General features: G+C 46.6%; 1 protein-coding gene across 12 annotated transcripts in view; it reads right to left on the reverse strand.

Moving 5' to 3' along the window:
- cdc42bpab (CDC42 binding protein kinase alpha (DMPK-like) b) overlaps nucleotides 1-16,433 on the reverse strand; it is a 57,775-nt gene that overhangs the window by 12,891 nt on the left and 28,451 nt on the right. For 7 of the 12 annotated variants that reach the window (XM_029114668.2, XM_020056196.3, XM_020056195.3 and 4 more), the window contains 18 exons: nucleotides 14,337-14,430; nucleotides 13,718-13,918; nucleotides 12,950-12,967; nucleotides 11,904-12,042; nucleotides 11,692-11,801; nucleotides 11,526-11,605; nucleotides 10,955-11,121; nucleotides 10,606-10,734; nucleotides 7,048-7,181; nucleotides 6,612-6,854; nucleotides 6,336-6,446; nucleotides 5,763-6,007; nucleotides 4,695-4,800; nucleotides 2,200-2,324; nucleotides 802-907; nucleotides 474-625; nucleotides 273-364; nucleotides 3-79 (listed from right to left, as the gene is read on the reverse strand). In XM_029114668.2, the coding sequence (XP_028970501.1) occupies nucleotides 3-79; nucleotides 273-364; nucleotides 474-625; nucleotides 802-907; nucleotides 2,200-2,324; nucleotides 4,695-4,800; nucleotides 5,763-6,007; nucleotides 6,336-6,446; nucleotides 6,612-6,854; nucleotides 7,048-7,181; nucleotides 10,606-10,734; nucleotides 10,955-11,121; nucleotides 11,526-11,605; nucleotides 11,692-11,801; nucleotides 11,904-12,042; nucleotides 12,950-12,967; nucleotides 13,718-13,918; nucleotides 14,337-14,430 (2,329 nt within the window). The remainder of the gene's footprint in view (nucleotides 1-2; nucleotides 80-272; nucleotides 365-473; nucleotides 626-801; nucleotides 908-2,199; nucleotides 2,325-4,694; nucleotides 4,801-5,762; nucleotides 6,008-6,335; nucleotides 6,447-6,611; nucleotides 6,855-7,047; nucleotides 7,182-10,605; nucleotides 10,735-10,954; nucleotides 11,122-11,525; nucleotides 11,606-11,691; nucleotides 11,802-11,903; nucleotides 12,043-12,949; nucleotides 12,968-13,717; nucleotides 13,919-14,336; nucleotides 14,431-16,433) is intronic. The other 5 variants (XM_020056197.3, XM_029114672.2, XM_034287896.1 and 2 more) reach the window with 4 other exon arrangements.

Raw genomic sequence — 16,433 nt, forward strand, 5'->3', positions numbered from 1 at the left:
ACATCGAACTGGTCCAGGGCTGAGGTGGGGGCGTTGAGGAAGGCCAGGAAAGAGTTCTGGGAGTCCTGGTGCTTCACACCTACACAGAACAACCATGAACATGCAGTACTCAAACTCAGCCAAGACAGAGAGAGTGGAAAACTACCGTGCTCCGCCAGCCATGTACTGTAGAAGCTTCTTAGTTAGCGTGGAAAACCAGTTGTCCGATCAAACCTAAAAGGTCGGCACGCAAACAAAACAGCAGAGTTTACAGGGGATGGTTCAATTCTCACCGCGGCGCAGACGGAGCTCTTCTGTCTCTTTCTTCAGTCTCTCGATCTCAGATAGAAGTTCCTGGTTCTTTGTCTCAGACTCTTGCAGTTTGCTGAAGAGAGAGGACAGCAGACCAAGTAAGTTAAAAACTACTGAGAATGTAACTATTAAATCAGGGAGTAAGTATTCTGGTAAACAGGTAGTAGAAGCCGTGGATGTACCACTCAGTTGAGATGTTGGAGGCCTTGACTTTATTCAGCTCGTCCTGGATGCTCTGCTTGGCTCTGATCTCAGCGTCCAGGGCAGACTGCAGCTCCAGACGGGCTGACATGTCCAGCTTCGCAAATCTCCGCACCTTCCAGGGCATGTCCTGCTGTTGAGGGAATGAGGGAGAGGGGGTAGAGAAATGGGGGTAAGTTAAATGAGCACGTCAGTAGTAGTAGTAGTAGTAGTAGTAGCAGTAGTAGTAGTAGTAGTAGTAGTAGTAGTAGTAGTAGTAGTAGTAGTAGTAGTAGAGTGTGTGTGTGTGTGTGTGTGCGCGCGTCTCACCGTGGCCCTGGCTCCCAGACTGGTGTTTCTCAGTCCCTCCAGCTCCTCTGTCATCTTAGTGGCCAGAGCCTGCAGGTAGCCTCGCGCATCCTTCTCATCACTCACCCTGAAACACACACAGTTTGGAAAACTATATTCCTGTAGGTTCCGCCTACATGTTTACCCTTTAAACCCACCATCTCCCTAATCCCCAAACCAAACCCTGAACCAGCCCCATGACAGGAACCCGATGCTCTAAGTCACAGGTGTCAAACCGGTTCCACAAAGGGCCGAGTGTCTGCAGGTTTTTGGTTTTTCCTTTAAATCGGTTCCCAGTTCAGACCTACACAACCAGGTGGGGTTAGAAACTAACCAATCAGTGACCTAATTAACCAATCAAGTACAAGGAGAGAGCAAAAACCTGCAGACACTCGGCCCTCCGTGGAACCGGTTTGACACCTCTGCTCTAAGTGGTGTACTGTGTTGGACCATCTAACCAGACAGGCAGTGGGGGATGCGTTCGGGACACTCTAAAAAGGCCCAGAGCCCTCAGTGTACAGACATAGAGGGTTTTTTGTAGGGCTGTCCAGTCTGTACATACACATGTTATCCACTGGGGGTCTCCACTGGCCACATAGGAGCTATAGGCCAGACTGTCCTCCTGTTCCCCCTATTGCAGTGGCCAGGAGTGGCAGACAGGGGGCACCACTCCCCCTACATCACAAGTAGTAGTGTTTGTCAATGCATCTCTGCTATGTGTGATATGTGCAGGGAAAAAGAACCAAGCAACAGGCAAGGTATTGTCTGTTTCTCTGTCTCTCCCCCCATGTCAGCCAGTCAGCGTCTCTCCCCCCCATGTCAGCGTCTCTCCCCCCATGTCAGCCAGTCAGCGTCTCTCCCCCCCATGTCAGCCAGTCAGCGTCTCTCCCCCCCATGTCAGCCAGTCAGCGTCTCTCCCCCCCATGTCAGCGTCTCTCCCCCCCATGTCAGCCAGTCAGCGTCTCTCCCCCCCATGTCAGCCAGTCAGCGTCTCTCCCCCCCATGTCAGCCAGTCAGCGTCTCTCCCCCCCATGTCAGCGTCTCTCCCCCCCATGTCAGCCAGTCAGCGTCTCTCCCCCCCATGTCAGCCAGTCAGCGTCTCTCCCCCCCATGTCAGCCAGTCAGCGTCTCTCCCCCCCATGTCAGCCAGTCAGCGTCTCTCCCCCCCATGTCAGCCAGTCAGCGTCTCTCCCCCCCATGTCAGCCAGTCAGCGTCTCTCCCCCCCATGTCTGTCTGTCTGTCTCTCCCCCCACCCTCCCCATCAGCATGTCTGTCGGTCAGTGCATCTCGTCACCAGTTTATCTGAATGTAGAAGAGGTTGTGCAGATCAAAATAAAATACTGTGTGTGTGTGTGTGTGTGTGCCTTCGCGACCCTCACCACTGTATGATCTCAGTGATCTGGGCCTCCCAGTGAGCCACACTCTCCTTCTTGTCAGCCAGCTCCCTCATCTCCTCCTCCAGCTGACGGTTGTGGCTGTTCACCTTATCAAACATGGACGTCAACTAGAGGGACAGGACGGTTGATATTGGGATAAAACTGTTTCAACATAACACAGTAGGGAATGACAAGAACAGCGCAGAGAACAGGAAGTAGTACATTTAAGGAATGGGAAGGTGGAATAGTGCACACTGGAACAGGGGTATAAAAGGAGTGAGAGAGGAGAACTTATGAGCCGACTTCAGGATGGCCGACGATTTCAGTGATCAAACTAGTGCTGATTAAGGCGTTATTGATTTACAACCTCCACCATAACATGGACAGAGTTACATCTCTAACAGAACACAGACACGTTTATTAAATGGGAGCCTCTCTGCAGAGCAGCCGGTTCCATTCAATATTTACTAATGCCCTTCCACTGACCTTGAAATAAAGCCTGCCTGTTGTCTATGTAGACGGAAAACTAAACAGCTAAATAATCACACCTGGCCAAGAACTCAGTTTTAGGACGAAATACTAAAGGCATTGCAGCCACGGCAAAATGAAAGACATCAACCCAGCAGACGCTCAAACGGTCAGTGGTCCGTTCCATGATAAGGTGAAGTAGCTGCTCTGCTCTCAGTCATCCGGACAGGTCCTACAAGCCCTGGTTTTGTTCCACCTGGACTATTGCCCAGTTGTGCAGGAAAAGAGGACACAGATAAATTGCATTTGGGCCTGAGCAGAGGCACGTATTCGGCGTAGGCATAAACACAGGGCAAACGTCAATAACACGCCTGACAGCCTCTCCTGGCCCCGAGCGGAGGACAGATTGACGGTTTTATTATCGGTGTTTGTCCAAGGTGTACGTGTTAAAGGTGTCGGACTAGGCCTTCAAGCAGCTGGCACCATCTGAGGCCTGCCACCAGAGGTGTTTTTACGACTGGGAAACACAGAGTGCTATATGAAACTGGGCCACCCACGGAGACTCAAGCTTGGGTTATTGTGCTCTTGCATTGAATTGTCGAGTGATGTGCCTTATCGGGTTGAACAGATGACGATTTGAATGTAATGTCAGGTTGTCTCACCTTTCCATTTGAGACGCACAGGCATTGCCATTTGTCTGAAGATAACGTAAATGTATTTATAGTTATTTAACCTATATAACACATTGTTGTTATTTCTGTTTGGACCACAGGAGAAAAGAGGATCCTACTAAACAGTTAAAACTAGTCGTCCATGTAACGGATTAACCATCAATGCTACTTAAAAAGTGCAACACCTCACTTCAACACGGCCATGTTCAGCTAGCTGGGCAATCGCAATTAGAAGCTATTGACAGCTGCAGGGAGAGTGTTTCAGCGCAATGCTTTGACAGTAGGAAATGATTACCAGGCATATTGAAAGTATTGTTTTTCTGGCCCAATATATGAACCAACAAACCATCTTGCGGCTTATCTGATAAGCGCGGGCTAACACGGCCCAAGAGTCAGAAAACACAGCTGAAAGGATTATTTAAACAGGCTAAACATAATATTACCGCGGTAAGCCAGCATTTTTTCCATCATCACATTTTTGTCTTAAATCTTGATTTGACTGAATGGACACCGCTAGCTTCAGACTGAAGACTCTAAGGTTCATAGCAGGACTGAAAACCACATGTGATGGTTGGCATTCAGACAGTTTGTAAAACAACAGAATGATATAGCAGCCTTTTCCCCCAGTAATACTCTAGACAAGTGATTCCCTCCTGATCGACTGATCTCTAGGATGCTTTACTGATTAAAAACTGAAATATGGAATTCGGTTCTACAGCTTTTTCTGCTTAGCTTTGAGAGTTTAAAGATACTTTCTATAATGAAAAGCACTGGAGTAATTTAATACATTATTATGACTACTTTTCGTCAGACTCCTATGGTACTGAGACATGGATATTTAGAACGTGCCTACTGATAAGGCCATACGCGATTTCTGCTTGGCTCAGGCGGTGCATGTGTTCAGGAAGTGTTGGGGAATGTTCCACGTTTTCCACATGCAACCCTGCTGCTTCTAAGGTCAAGGCATTGCTTCATTTCTTCATACTTTATATGCGACACCGCAAAAACCAAACAGCACTTTTAATCTGATATGTCAGAACTCCTACAAAAGTATTTTGCTTGGGAACTTTCATTTCTCATTCCCATTTTCCAAGCATCCAAAGTCAATAGTTTGGGATCCAACGGCCCCTTCCATTTCTGTGTTTAGAAGAGCGTGCATTCTTTTTTAGAGGTGGATATTGAACAGTAATTATATTGACTTGGCCAGGACAGGAGGGTGGAGGGATGTGAGAAATGGGAAGTGTGGGTGAGAGGGTTACATCAGGTCAGGGCAGTGTCTGGGGTACGTTGTGTTTAAGAGGAATGTGGTGTGTGTATGTGTGTGTGTGTGGTATGTCGTGTGTGTGAATAACATCTTACCTTGTCCAGTTCGCTGGAAATTTTCTTGTTCTCCTCGTTTAGAATGACCCGCTCTCTCTCGTATTTCAGCTTGCACTCCGTCTCAAACTCCTCTCGCTCGTTTTGGCTGCCATACACACCAGACAAACACATTCACTTGATCCATCATCATCATCCTGCACACAGAAACTGCTTTAAACAGCCAGGTCCAATACACATATAAACACATAACCCAGATGAGGTGTTTTCCGATACAAAGACCGGTCATATACGCCCCACTCATCAGTCATAGGAAGGATTCAAGGGTACAACCCAGGCTAACCAGAGATGCTAAGACAAGCATCCTGCACAGGATGTGTCGGTATCAGGTAACAGCAGAGCAGCGCTGCTTCCACCTGGACAGAGGTGGGAGTTAGTTGGATCTAGAGGACAGAGATATGAATGGTCTTCTAGGAACCATACAGTACAGTGCGAACCCATGGTGGTCATGTTTACCAGGAGGAATCCTCACTGCCAGGAAAGGAACAGTAGTGTACCTCTTTAACATCAGGGCAGAAGTTTCAAGTATTTTGATTAACTTGCATTTCTGTAATAACTGAAATATCAGACGAGACAAAACAAATGTCATCTGCCACTTAAAGGGCGAGAAGATGGCAGGAGATTAACCTTATCCAGGACTAAACTGATCTTCAAATAGGAAATGGGTGTTTTCAGGAGCTGGGTCCCATCAGGAATAAGGGTTCTCCTGACACCAGCAGCATGACACAAGTATCTAGGCAAGGAACTTGAAGAGGACTTCACTTCTTTTAAAAAACACTTAACACAGGCCATTAACCTGTCACAGGTAATCCTTTCCCAAGATATAACAGTATATTTATATCAGCATATATACCATAAAGCAGCTACAGGTATAGATGTATGGAGATCCGTTCTAAAGGTCTCTGAGGAGGAGGTCCATGCCTGGGTGATCTGTCACTGGCTGGACTTTCCTACACATCCACGTTATGGGCGTTCATGAGTGCTGTGGATATCCCAACCTAGGAAGACGCTAACGGCCCTTCACACAACCACGCGCACGCACACACGCACCTCTCCCTCCGCGTCTTCTCCAGTTTGTCCTTGAGGATGAGGATCTCCTTCTGCAGGGCTAGCTGCTGCCCCTCAGCGTCGCGGAGCTCCTTGCGGAGGCCCTTGAGTTCGTTGGCATGCTGCACCTCCCTCCGGCTCAGCTCCTCCTCATAGAACAGTGTCTTCTTCTCCAGGTCGGCACGAAGCTTCCCCACCTCCTGGCTCTGGTCCGATCCCACCACCGAGGGAGACGGCCCCAGCTGCTTCTGGTACCGGGGATGAGAGGAGTTAGCTACACACCCAACCAGGAGAATTGTGGTAAATACACTTGTGTTACAACATGGCTCCCATCTCTATTCCTGCTGCCGACGGAGTTCCGACCAGAGAGACGCTGAAAACATCCACATAATAGTCAACCATGAAGGCGGTTGCATTTTCTTCAAACTGCGCCACAGATTCTGCAAAAATGACTAGAATGTTAAGGGTAACATCTGTGAAGACCTGTGCGGGCAGAAGGAGATGGACACAGAAGAAGGAATGGGGGATGGTTGAATTACTTCCTCTAGGAAGGTTGTGGGTATTAGCGTGTGGTACCTTGAGACCGTCCAGCTCCTCCTCCAACTGTCTGCTGTACTGCTCCGATCGTTCTCTCAGCTTCCTCTCTTTCTGGGCGTCTGCAGCCTGCTCCTCAGACACGGCCTCCATCTGGAAGACCAGCAAGGGGTTAATGCACGCACACACAGGGTCAAAGCCATATACACAAGCACACATATTTGGTAGCACCACGGACAGAGTGTCTGTAGTGCTAGCACAGAAAAACGCATGCACGCACACGCCTCTAGAACCACAGGGACCGGGTGACTACTCTACCTCCTTCTTGGCCCTCTCTGCTTTGCGCACCTCCAGCCGTAGGGCCTCTACCTTCTGGGACAAACCCTCCATCTCCTCCTCCTTGTCCCGGAGCTGGCGGCCCAGACGCTGCTTGGCTGATCTGAGCTCAGTCAGACGCTCGTTGAGCTCGGAGAACTCTTGCATGGCCAGCTTCCTCTGGCTGTGGGCCTCTTTTAACTCCTTGGACTGAGTCTTCATCTTCTCACTCGCCTCCAGTAAGTCCTATGGAGGGGGAGGAGTGATAGGTTGTAGGTGGTAACCATGAAGTCTTCAAAATCGAAACTACACAACTAGGGAAATCATTTGAGGGTGGGTCATCACAGTCCCAGCTTTGTTAATATATATTGACTTGAATTCATTATCATACAGTATAGAGACCACAGGAAAACACACACACACACACACACACACACACCTTGTGCAGGTCATCCCTCTCCATGTTGAGGCTTTTCATTTGTTTCTCCAGGCTCCTGATGAGTTTGGATGAATCCTCCATTTCTCGACGAGCGGACGTAGCTTCCTCCAACTGCTGCTCCAGATGACCAGAGTCTAACACACACACACACATTACACAGAGACACACACATTACACACACTACATGGAGTCAAGCTGGGTGATATGGCTTTAAAACAATTCTTTATTAATTAATGTACACATTATGTACACCCAGTGCAGGTGAAATAGACTGTATTTTTAACAGCCAGCAATAAACAATTAAGCCTTCCAAAACCACTGATCCTTTTATTATTTTATGGGAAAAAATATTTAAAAAATTGAGTATCAAAAATAAGTATTGTTTATTTTTATAAAATGTGTTTTTGTAGGCTCGGATCAGTGACCCATCTGTCGGGCCAGTCTATGAAAATGACCCCTTTCGGTTACAACTAGAACCATGCATAGTGCACATCCACTAATAATGACAAATCTATGATACAACTAGAACCATGAATAGTGCACATCCACTAATAATGACAAATCTATGATACAACTAGAACCATGCGTAGTGCACATCCACTAATAATGACAAATCTATGATACAACTAGAACCATGAATAGTGCACATCCACTAATAATGACAAATCTATGATACAACTAGAACCATGTGTAGTGCACATCCACTAATAATGACAAATCTCTCTGTTACAACTAGAACCATGAATAGTGCACATCCACTAATAATGACAAATCTATGATACAACTAGAACCATGCGTAGTGCACATCCACTAATAATGACAAATCTATGATACAACTAGAACCATGAATAGTGCACATCCACTAATAATGACAAATCTATGATACAACTAGAACCATGAGTAGTGCACATCCACTAATAATGACAAATCTATGATACAACTAGAACCATGCGTAGTGCACATCCACTAATAATGACAAATCTATGATACAACTAGAACCATGAATAGTGCACATCCACTAATAATGACAAATCTATGATACAACTAGAACCATGAATAGTGCACATCCACTAATAATGACAAATCTCTCTGTTACAACTAGAACCATGCGTAGTGCACATCCACTAATAATGACAAATCTCTCTGTTACAACTAGAACCATGAATAGTGCACATCCACTAATAATGACAAATCTCTCTGTTACAACTAGAACCATGAATAGTGCACATCCACTAATAATGACAAATCTATGATACAACTAGAACCATGCGTAGTGCACATCCACTAATAATGACAAATCTATGATACAACTAGAACCATGAATAGTGCACATCCACTAATAATGACATATCTATGATACAACTAGAACCATGCGTAGTGCACATCCACTAATAATGACAAATCTCTCTGTTACAACTAGAACCATGCATAGTGCACATCCACTAATAATGACAAATCTATGTTACAACTAGAACCATGCGTAGTGCACATCCAATAATAATGACAAATCTCTCATGCACAAACACACATTTTAAACACATGCTTTAATCGGTTTCGTAACACAAGCACTCGCCTGTCAAACAGTCTCCTTTCACAGCTACAGGGAAATCCGCTACCTGTTTTAATTGGCTGATCTCCTAGTCCATTACCATCTAGCAATAACACTTGGGATCTTCACCCATCATTTAGGACTTCAAGCACAAGACCCAGAAGTGATTTAACCAAACAACCATAGCTGTGTGATTTGCTAAGAATTTAGTAGTTTGGTACACCACACCACTTTAGTTCCTAACAGCCATTCCAGCCTGGGGACCAGGTTTCACGGCCTATGAGCGCAGCTTTATATTCAAAGCCAACTTCAATCTATTTGTTACTAACAAACTGTTACACACTTGCTTTGGGGTTGAATAACATGCTAGTCAGGCCACTGTGTTAACATGCTGATGTCAGGTAACCTACCTGGATAAAAGCTTGGTTTCCAATTCTTTATTAATAGTTTATTAATCATATTGTTTTTAAATGATATAAAAACAGCCCACTAATACACTGTAGGACTTCTATACTCCCAATAAGCCAGCTATTATGGATGTTGTTCTAGTCTTGTCTTTCCCTTGGGTACAGTAAACTCCCTAAGTATTTAGACAGTGAATCCAGTTCTGTTGTTTTGGCTCTGTACTCCAGCGCATTGGATGTGAAATAAAACAGGTTAAAGTGCAGCTTTAATTTCAGGGTATTTACATCCATACACCGTGACCATGTAGGAATTACAGTGCATTTAGAAATTAGCACATTTTAGGGGAACAAAAGTAATTGGACAAATTAAAACCTTAAAAAAAAGTCATCATATTCACTCAATTGTAGTGTCAAATCCTTTGCATTTGATGAAAGCCTGACGTCTAAAAGCAATATACATAATCTTCCGAGGAGGTCCTCTTCCAGACCAGTACTGCAGACATCATCAGCTCCTGCAGCTTTCCAGACAGAGGGGATGTACTCGGTGCCTTGATCAAGAGCACAATGGTAGAAGATGGAAGCACTATCTATTTAGCAACTTTCTATTTAGATATACATGTGATACCAATAGATTCTGCCAGTCGTTGTGCTAATTTAAGGGGAATAATTTAAGGGCCATGACATACCCTGTTTTAATGGACCAACTTGGAAAAAGACAGCTCCTGCACTTATTCATACAAAGTGATTTTCTGGATTTTTGTTTTAGATTCCGTCACTCACAGTTGAAGAGTACCTATGATAAAAATTACAGACTTCTACATGCTTTGTAAGTGGGAAAACCTACAAAATCGGCAGTGTATCAAATACTTGTTCTCCCCACTGTTTTGTTTTGCAAACTGACCTGTTTAATTCTTGAGTTTAACACATCTTTACTTCCATCCTGAAATGTTCTTGTCGACAATTAAGAAAACCTAGACATTGCAAGCATTTTTAGGTCATCCTCTACTGTGGTATTCTGTGGTGAACCAGGTCATTTGCATTTGCTGAGCTCACTGCTACGCTCTTGTTTATTAACAATGAACCCAACAGTTGACTTTCACAGAACTAATGTTTTTTTAGCCTGCTTTACATGCACTGACACTTCTTTTCACCTCATGTTGAGAGACAACAACAGACTCCAAATGCAAAAGCCAAATCTAAAATCACCTGCAGACCTTTCGTTAGCTCTCTTGTGGATGAACTAAAGATGCAACGACACACACCTGGCCAAGAGACAGTAGAGGAGCCAATAGTCCAATTATTTTTGGTCCTGTAAAAAGGGGGGACTCTCTATATGTGGCTGTAATTTCTACACAGTTCACAGTTTATGAATGTAAATACCATCAAATGACAGTTGACATTCTGCACTTCCTATAACATCTTAGTCATTTTATTTAAAATCCAATGTTCTGGAGTAAAAAAATAAATAAAACTGGTGTTAGTGTCAAATACTTACGAACTGCATTGTATACTTGTATTTCCAGCTCTACGCCATCATCCACTTGGCTGTCCATGTATGGTCAATAAATTACAGGAATGTGTTTGTGCCAACAGTGAAATGTTTACCAGCAATCTGTTTTTTGAGGATGTCAATCTCAGTCTTCAGACTCTTGATCTCCACTTCCTTGTTAGAGAGAACAGGGGCTGGTCCTTCGCCTGACGCATGCTGCAGAACTTGTACTGTCTGGGTTGACTCTGGAAGGATGACAGAGGAGAGAGGGTGAGGAGGAGAGTGAAGCGGAGAGGTTTAGGAGAGGGTAAAAGTGTTTTCAGAAGAGAGAGCATGTGTAAATTAAACACATCTGGAGAGTGGCCTGGATGAAAATAAACACACTCAGCTGTGCGTGTGAGCCCGGATGTGTGCGTACAAATGTGTGTTTGTATACTGCGCGCACGTGCGTGCGTGCGTGCGTACCTTGCAGCTTGCGACTGAGCTCGGTCTTCTCCTGCTCCAGGCGTCGTATCCTCCTCTCGTAGGCCTCGGCAGCCAGACTTTCCTCCAAACTGCGCTGGACACACACGTCCATCTGGCCTTGGCCACTACCACCCGACTCCCTCAGACAGCCACGGTCAGACAGGGTACTGGACGGGAAAGAAGAAAGGGAGCGAGGAGGGTGAAGGGCTGGAACGGAGCCATTAGCCTCCAGGATCAGACCAGAGATAAGATGAGCAACAATCAGACGATTCAATCCTATCTCACTGGGGGAGTGGGAGAGCTAGTTTAAGTGTGGCTGAGGTTACATCAGATAAGAGAGAACCAGGCCCATTCTCAATGCTATGCCAAACCCGACAGAGACCACAGGAGCGGGCTAGACCAGGCCAACCGAGGTAAGACCATGATATGAGTGAGGTAGCTGAAGAATTTAAAGGGGCACTGTGCAGAATCCAAATAGTTTGTAGAAAAATCCTCTTGAACATTAACTTAAAACGTAGTACAGTAAAAACATGACACACCGCCCCTTTAATGTTGCTAAGGTACCACTCACCATTTACTGGTGTAGGTAAAGCCTACGAAGGGCAGGTGGTGTCCAGAGAAGGCTGTGTGAGAGGGAGGGGGCATCGTCTCCTGTAACAGAAAAGCGTCATCAGACAACACAGTGACACATAAGAGTGAGGGGGAGGGGGGGGGGGGGCACACAAAGCCATCCTTACAGAGTTCTTGAGGCAGTCGTCGTCAACGTCAAAGTTGGACGTGTCGGTGGGGCTGCTGACCTCCGGAATGTAGGGGGCCTCGCAGGTACGGATGTTGTCCCAGTCAATGCCTGACAGACGAGACATTATTATTATTATTATTATTATTATTAGTGGTTTTCTTCTCTTCGGACTGGATTTATGCAGGCCCAACTGCCTCGACCATTTCCTACCTGAAAAGAAGGGGTGAGATTTGAAGTCCTCGATGCCATTCTGGCCTAGGCGGTGCTCTCGGCTACATATGAGACGCCGGATCAGGTCCTTGGCGTCTTCAGACACGTCCGTCATCTGCAAGGGGAACTGGAAACGTTCCTGGAGATCCGGGACAAGGAAGATTGTCTCAATAACAATACAACTACCCAAATCCTATTGACTGCACTGTTTCACCAGGAAACTGCTTTCATTTGGGATGCAGCCTGATTAGACTGTTTACTTCACGTTGTCAATTCATTTTGAATTATTTGTTTTACACAGACGTTCATGCACGTTTCCCCCGTTGCAGTAGAAAGCAGTGCAGCTGTAGGCAGTTTGCATGATAACCTATTTCAATTATTTTCCAATTGAATCACAAAGCACCTGACAAAGGAACGTAATAAAGCGTTGCTTTATATAACCCATGCATGCTCCCCCCCCCGCCCCCGTTACAGTAGAAAGCGGTACAGTTCCACCAAAATGGCCGACACACACGAGGGATCGGTTTAGACAAAACACCAGAGCCGGGATGGTGTGAAGATATGGCTGGAAAGTTATGGGAAGGGAGGTGTGTGTGTGTGTTTGGGGTGGAGGGTGGTTGGGGGGGTAGTGGGGGGAGGGTGGTTGGGGGGGGGTAGAGTGGAGTGGTTTGGAGTCAGGAAGGGCTGAAAGTAACTATGAACGGGCCTGGTGTCGTATGTATGGACGGTCTCAGAACACTGATCTAGGGTCAGGTCCCGGCTGCCCATGGGGACCCGTTAGTTCTCATGGGGACCCGTTAGTTCTCATGGGGACCCGTTAGTTCTAATGACAGTGGAGGTGCACCCTGACGCTCTGAGACTCATACATACAGCCCTGAACAGGACACACAAACCACTAACACTCAGACACAGTCCCAAACCACCGCCGTGGACCCCTACACACTAAGCACCTGCAGACATCATGGAGGAATCTACAAGTGCATAGGGGGTAGGGGACAGGGGTCCGTTAGGGACTGGGCAACCAGTCCCCAGAAATTAACACTCACAGCAGCCCCTAACTCCTCCTGTCGGTCGATGGAAAGGAGAAAGGAGGAGGGAAAAAAGGAGAGAAGGCAAGAGTTGAAAGCTTTGCAGAAAGAATAGACACCAACTGTGAGAAATAGAAGTAGGAGCTCAAGCTTTGGTTAATGCGTCTGTATGTTCAGAAATCCCTGAGTCTGTCTAAGCACTCAGCTCTCTTCCTCAGGAATCCCTGAGAGCTACGTTAGCGCTCTCCGCTCACTGAAGCGCTAGATAGAACTGTTGAGTAGCAAATACCTATGGTGAAAGAAGTTTCTGTCAGAGGGAAAATACGACTTTGGGGAACACCTTATCGATTTTGACACATGTGCAATGAGCCCACAGACTGCCATTTCCTTGTCTGGGCATAGATGTCAGAAAAGTTAAGACCGCGAACCCACGACTGAAATGCATTACATAAAACATACATGGCACGTATCACAATCCATTAGGTGTTCCCGAACATTCAATTTCCAGTCTGACAGAACATTTGTCGTCACCATAAACATTTGCCATCCCACAAAGTCCTACCAAGCGCTTCAGTGAAGTGGAAAGCGATACAACGCTGTGACAAGGCCCTCCCGGGGGGCGAGACTCCTGCACGCCTAGACAAACAGACCGAACAAATGGCTTAAAGAAGACCTGAATGCATTTTCCATATTTGCCATTATTCCCCTTAGTCTAATAAATTAAACGAGAAATTCCAGGGCAGCTACGGTCCACATCTTGGTTCCAATCTACCCAGCAGCCCCCACCTTGTGGTTCATGATCTTGCCGTAGGTCTCCACCAGCGACTCGGCGTAGAAGGGCGTCTCTCCGTAGAGCATCTCATACATGCACACCCCCAGGGACCACCAGTCGCACTCCGGACCGTACTTCCCCTTCCCGTCCTCCATGGCCTGCAGGATCTCTGGAGAGATGTAGTCCGGGGTCCCCACAGCCACCGACGACTGGACCTGAGGGAGAGCGGTCACAGGAGAGGAGTGGCTCGACTCGGCAGCTGACACAAGCGTTTCGTCGCGTGAATAACATTGAGCCTTCTGTCCATCCTCTTGAGGAATAATCATTTGTAATGTAATTCGCTGACAGCCTACAGTGGAGTCAAATACGTCCAACCCCACCTGAACAAGGCCACACCATAGAGTTCATTCTACTGAAATAGGACTGGGTCAACACAGCTTTGGAGAGGTAGGTCTTGAAGGTCTCATTGATCAAAGCCAAGAAGCCAGCCTCCCCAGAGCAGCTCAACTACAGGAATTCTCTTAACCACAAGCAGAAATACGGGTGACCCAGTATCTCTCCTGACTGATAAGGGGCGGCTTTGGAGTTACCCAGCTGGCAATGCTGGGTAACTGGGTGATTGTGTGCTCTCACCGTGCCGTCTTCCATGAGTTTGAGACAGGAGCCGAAGTCAGCCAGGCGGATGTGACCGTTCATGTCCATCAGAATGTTGTCTGGCTTGATGTCCCTGAAAGTGTTACAGACAAAGACCAAACTAAATAAACTGATCTAAGAGAGGCAAGACAACGCAACATTAATGAGTGCTTAGTGTCAGAGAGAAAGGAGGAGAGAGAGCTAGAGCAACAGAGTTTTGTAGAGACCGAGACATTTCTCCTGGATGCCATCATGTCGTCAGGTGTTTATCTGGGCTGTAGGACTCCCTAACTGCCTCCACTGCCAACAGAACAGGCCTCTTACAGGGTCACACACAATGACACACTGTCCTCTGTGTGGTGGAACAGATTATCGAGGTGGTCAGGCTGGAGGCTAGTGTGGCTGACCTGTAGTAGACTAGTCAGGGTTAGTCTGGCTTGGTTCTCCCACTCAAATTAAATGAGTGCTGACCACTATTCGGACAAGACCTTTATTTACAGCCCAGTCAATGACAAGCCTTTGTCTCTACTGTTGTCCGGATCAATACATTATCAATGAAAAATGCACTGATGTTGCTGAAGCCTACCAAAGCAACTAAGACAGACAGACAGAGAGACAGACAGAGAGACAGACAGAGAGACAGACAGAGAGACAGACAGAGAGACAGTTAGTCCAAATGTTGTGTTGGCCCCTAGCAGTGCTGTTCAACATGTTAACCACCAGGGCACTACGAGTAGTTTTAAATGGATGACGACTGGCCAGTCAAACAGAGGAAGCGCACAGCTAAACAGATACACCTGTGATACATAGTGAACAACCTGACTCCACGCGCTCTCTGCATGTTCTTTGGTAAAGTCAGTGCAACGTTATTCATCAGCACATGAAGCGCTGTTCATTACCGGCAAGTCCTTCAGTCGGTCAAAGGTCAGGACCACACGGTGGGTCTACCATGACGCGACCCCACGCTGCTACCACAACCCATGGAACAAAGGCTTTTCACTGGACGGCAGGGCGCAGAGGCTCCAGGCCAAATGGCATCTTATTCCCTAGAAACCCCCAGGGACCCTGGTTAAGAGTGGGGCACTTAATAGGGAACAGCTCTTGGTGCCATGTGGGATGGAGGGGAGGGAGTGAAATAGAAACTATTTTCATATTCAATCAAGTGAATGGGTTTACATTTTACACGGTCATTTTCAGAAGCTTATAAACAGAGTGACTTACAACAGAAATTAGGGTTAACTATCTCGCTCAAGGACAGAACAAAATACTTTTTCCCTTGCCGGTTTATGGATTCAAACTAGCAACCTCTAGCTTACTGGTCTGAGGCTAAAACCGCTAGGCGATCCCCTGCCAAGTTACTGCCCTTGCATTAAACTACCGATTAAAATAATGAAGGCTTGATTGGTTAATTATTTAACTGTGTTTAAAGATAAAGGCAAAAACTAAATGTGCCCCTCTGTTAGGCCCCAGGACCTTTTAGGTCTAAGAAAATCACACAATGAAGTCATCGCTGGGTTGGTGACTGTGCCCAACAACATCTTTGATTACAGACAGGCCATGTCTGTTTAACACATCTGGGTGTCTCTAACTTCCCAGTGTGATTACAGGCTCAAAGCTTCAGTCTGTGTATGTACTCAGTGTGTTTCGTCATAGAGCAGACAGCGAAACGGGTTAGGTCCCCTCCTGATAAACCAATTAGAACTCACTGATACCTCAGAGATCAAACCAACCGGACATGGCTACCATACCTCCTTCCCTTAGTCATGGGCTCACACCCAAATGGAGCCAATGCATACCTGAGTGGGTTGGAAAGGTAATAGCTCCATCTTGCCCTGGGACAGGATAGGTGTAAGATTACCATATTACTTCTACCGATCAAATCCCCTCAGATCTCCACGCGAAGGGACTAGGGCTTAGGGACTCATCTTGTCCGGTCTTTCTCCTCCCTCCCTCCTTGCCTCTCTTCCTGTTTCCCCTCCGATCCCTCCTTCCCTCCCTGAAGGGACTCACAGACAGGTGACAGTGGGCGGTATGGGCGGTATGGGGGGGTTAACTCCTCCAACAGCGCTGACGGTTTCTCCCTAGCCCCACAGCAGG

Source organism: Esox lucius, chromosome 18, assembly GCF_011004845.1.
Source record: "Esox lucius isolate fEsoLuc1 chromosome 18, fEsoLuc1.pri, whole genome shotgun sequence".
NCBI lineage: Eukaryota > Metazoa > Chordata > Actinopteri > Esociformes > Esocidae > Esox > Esox lucius.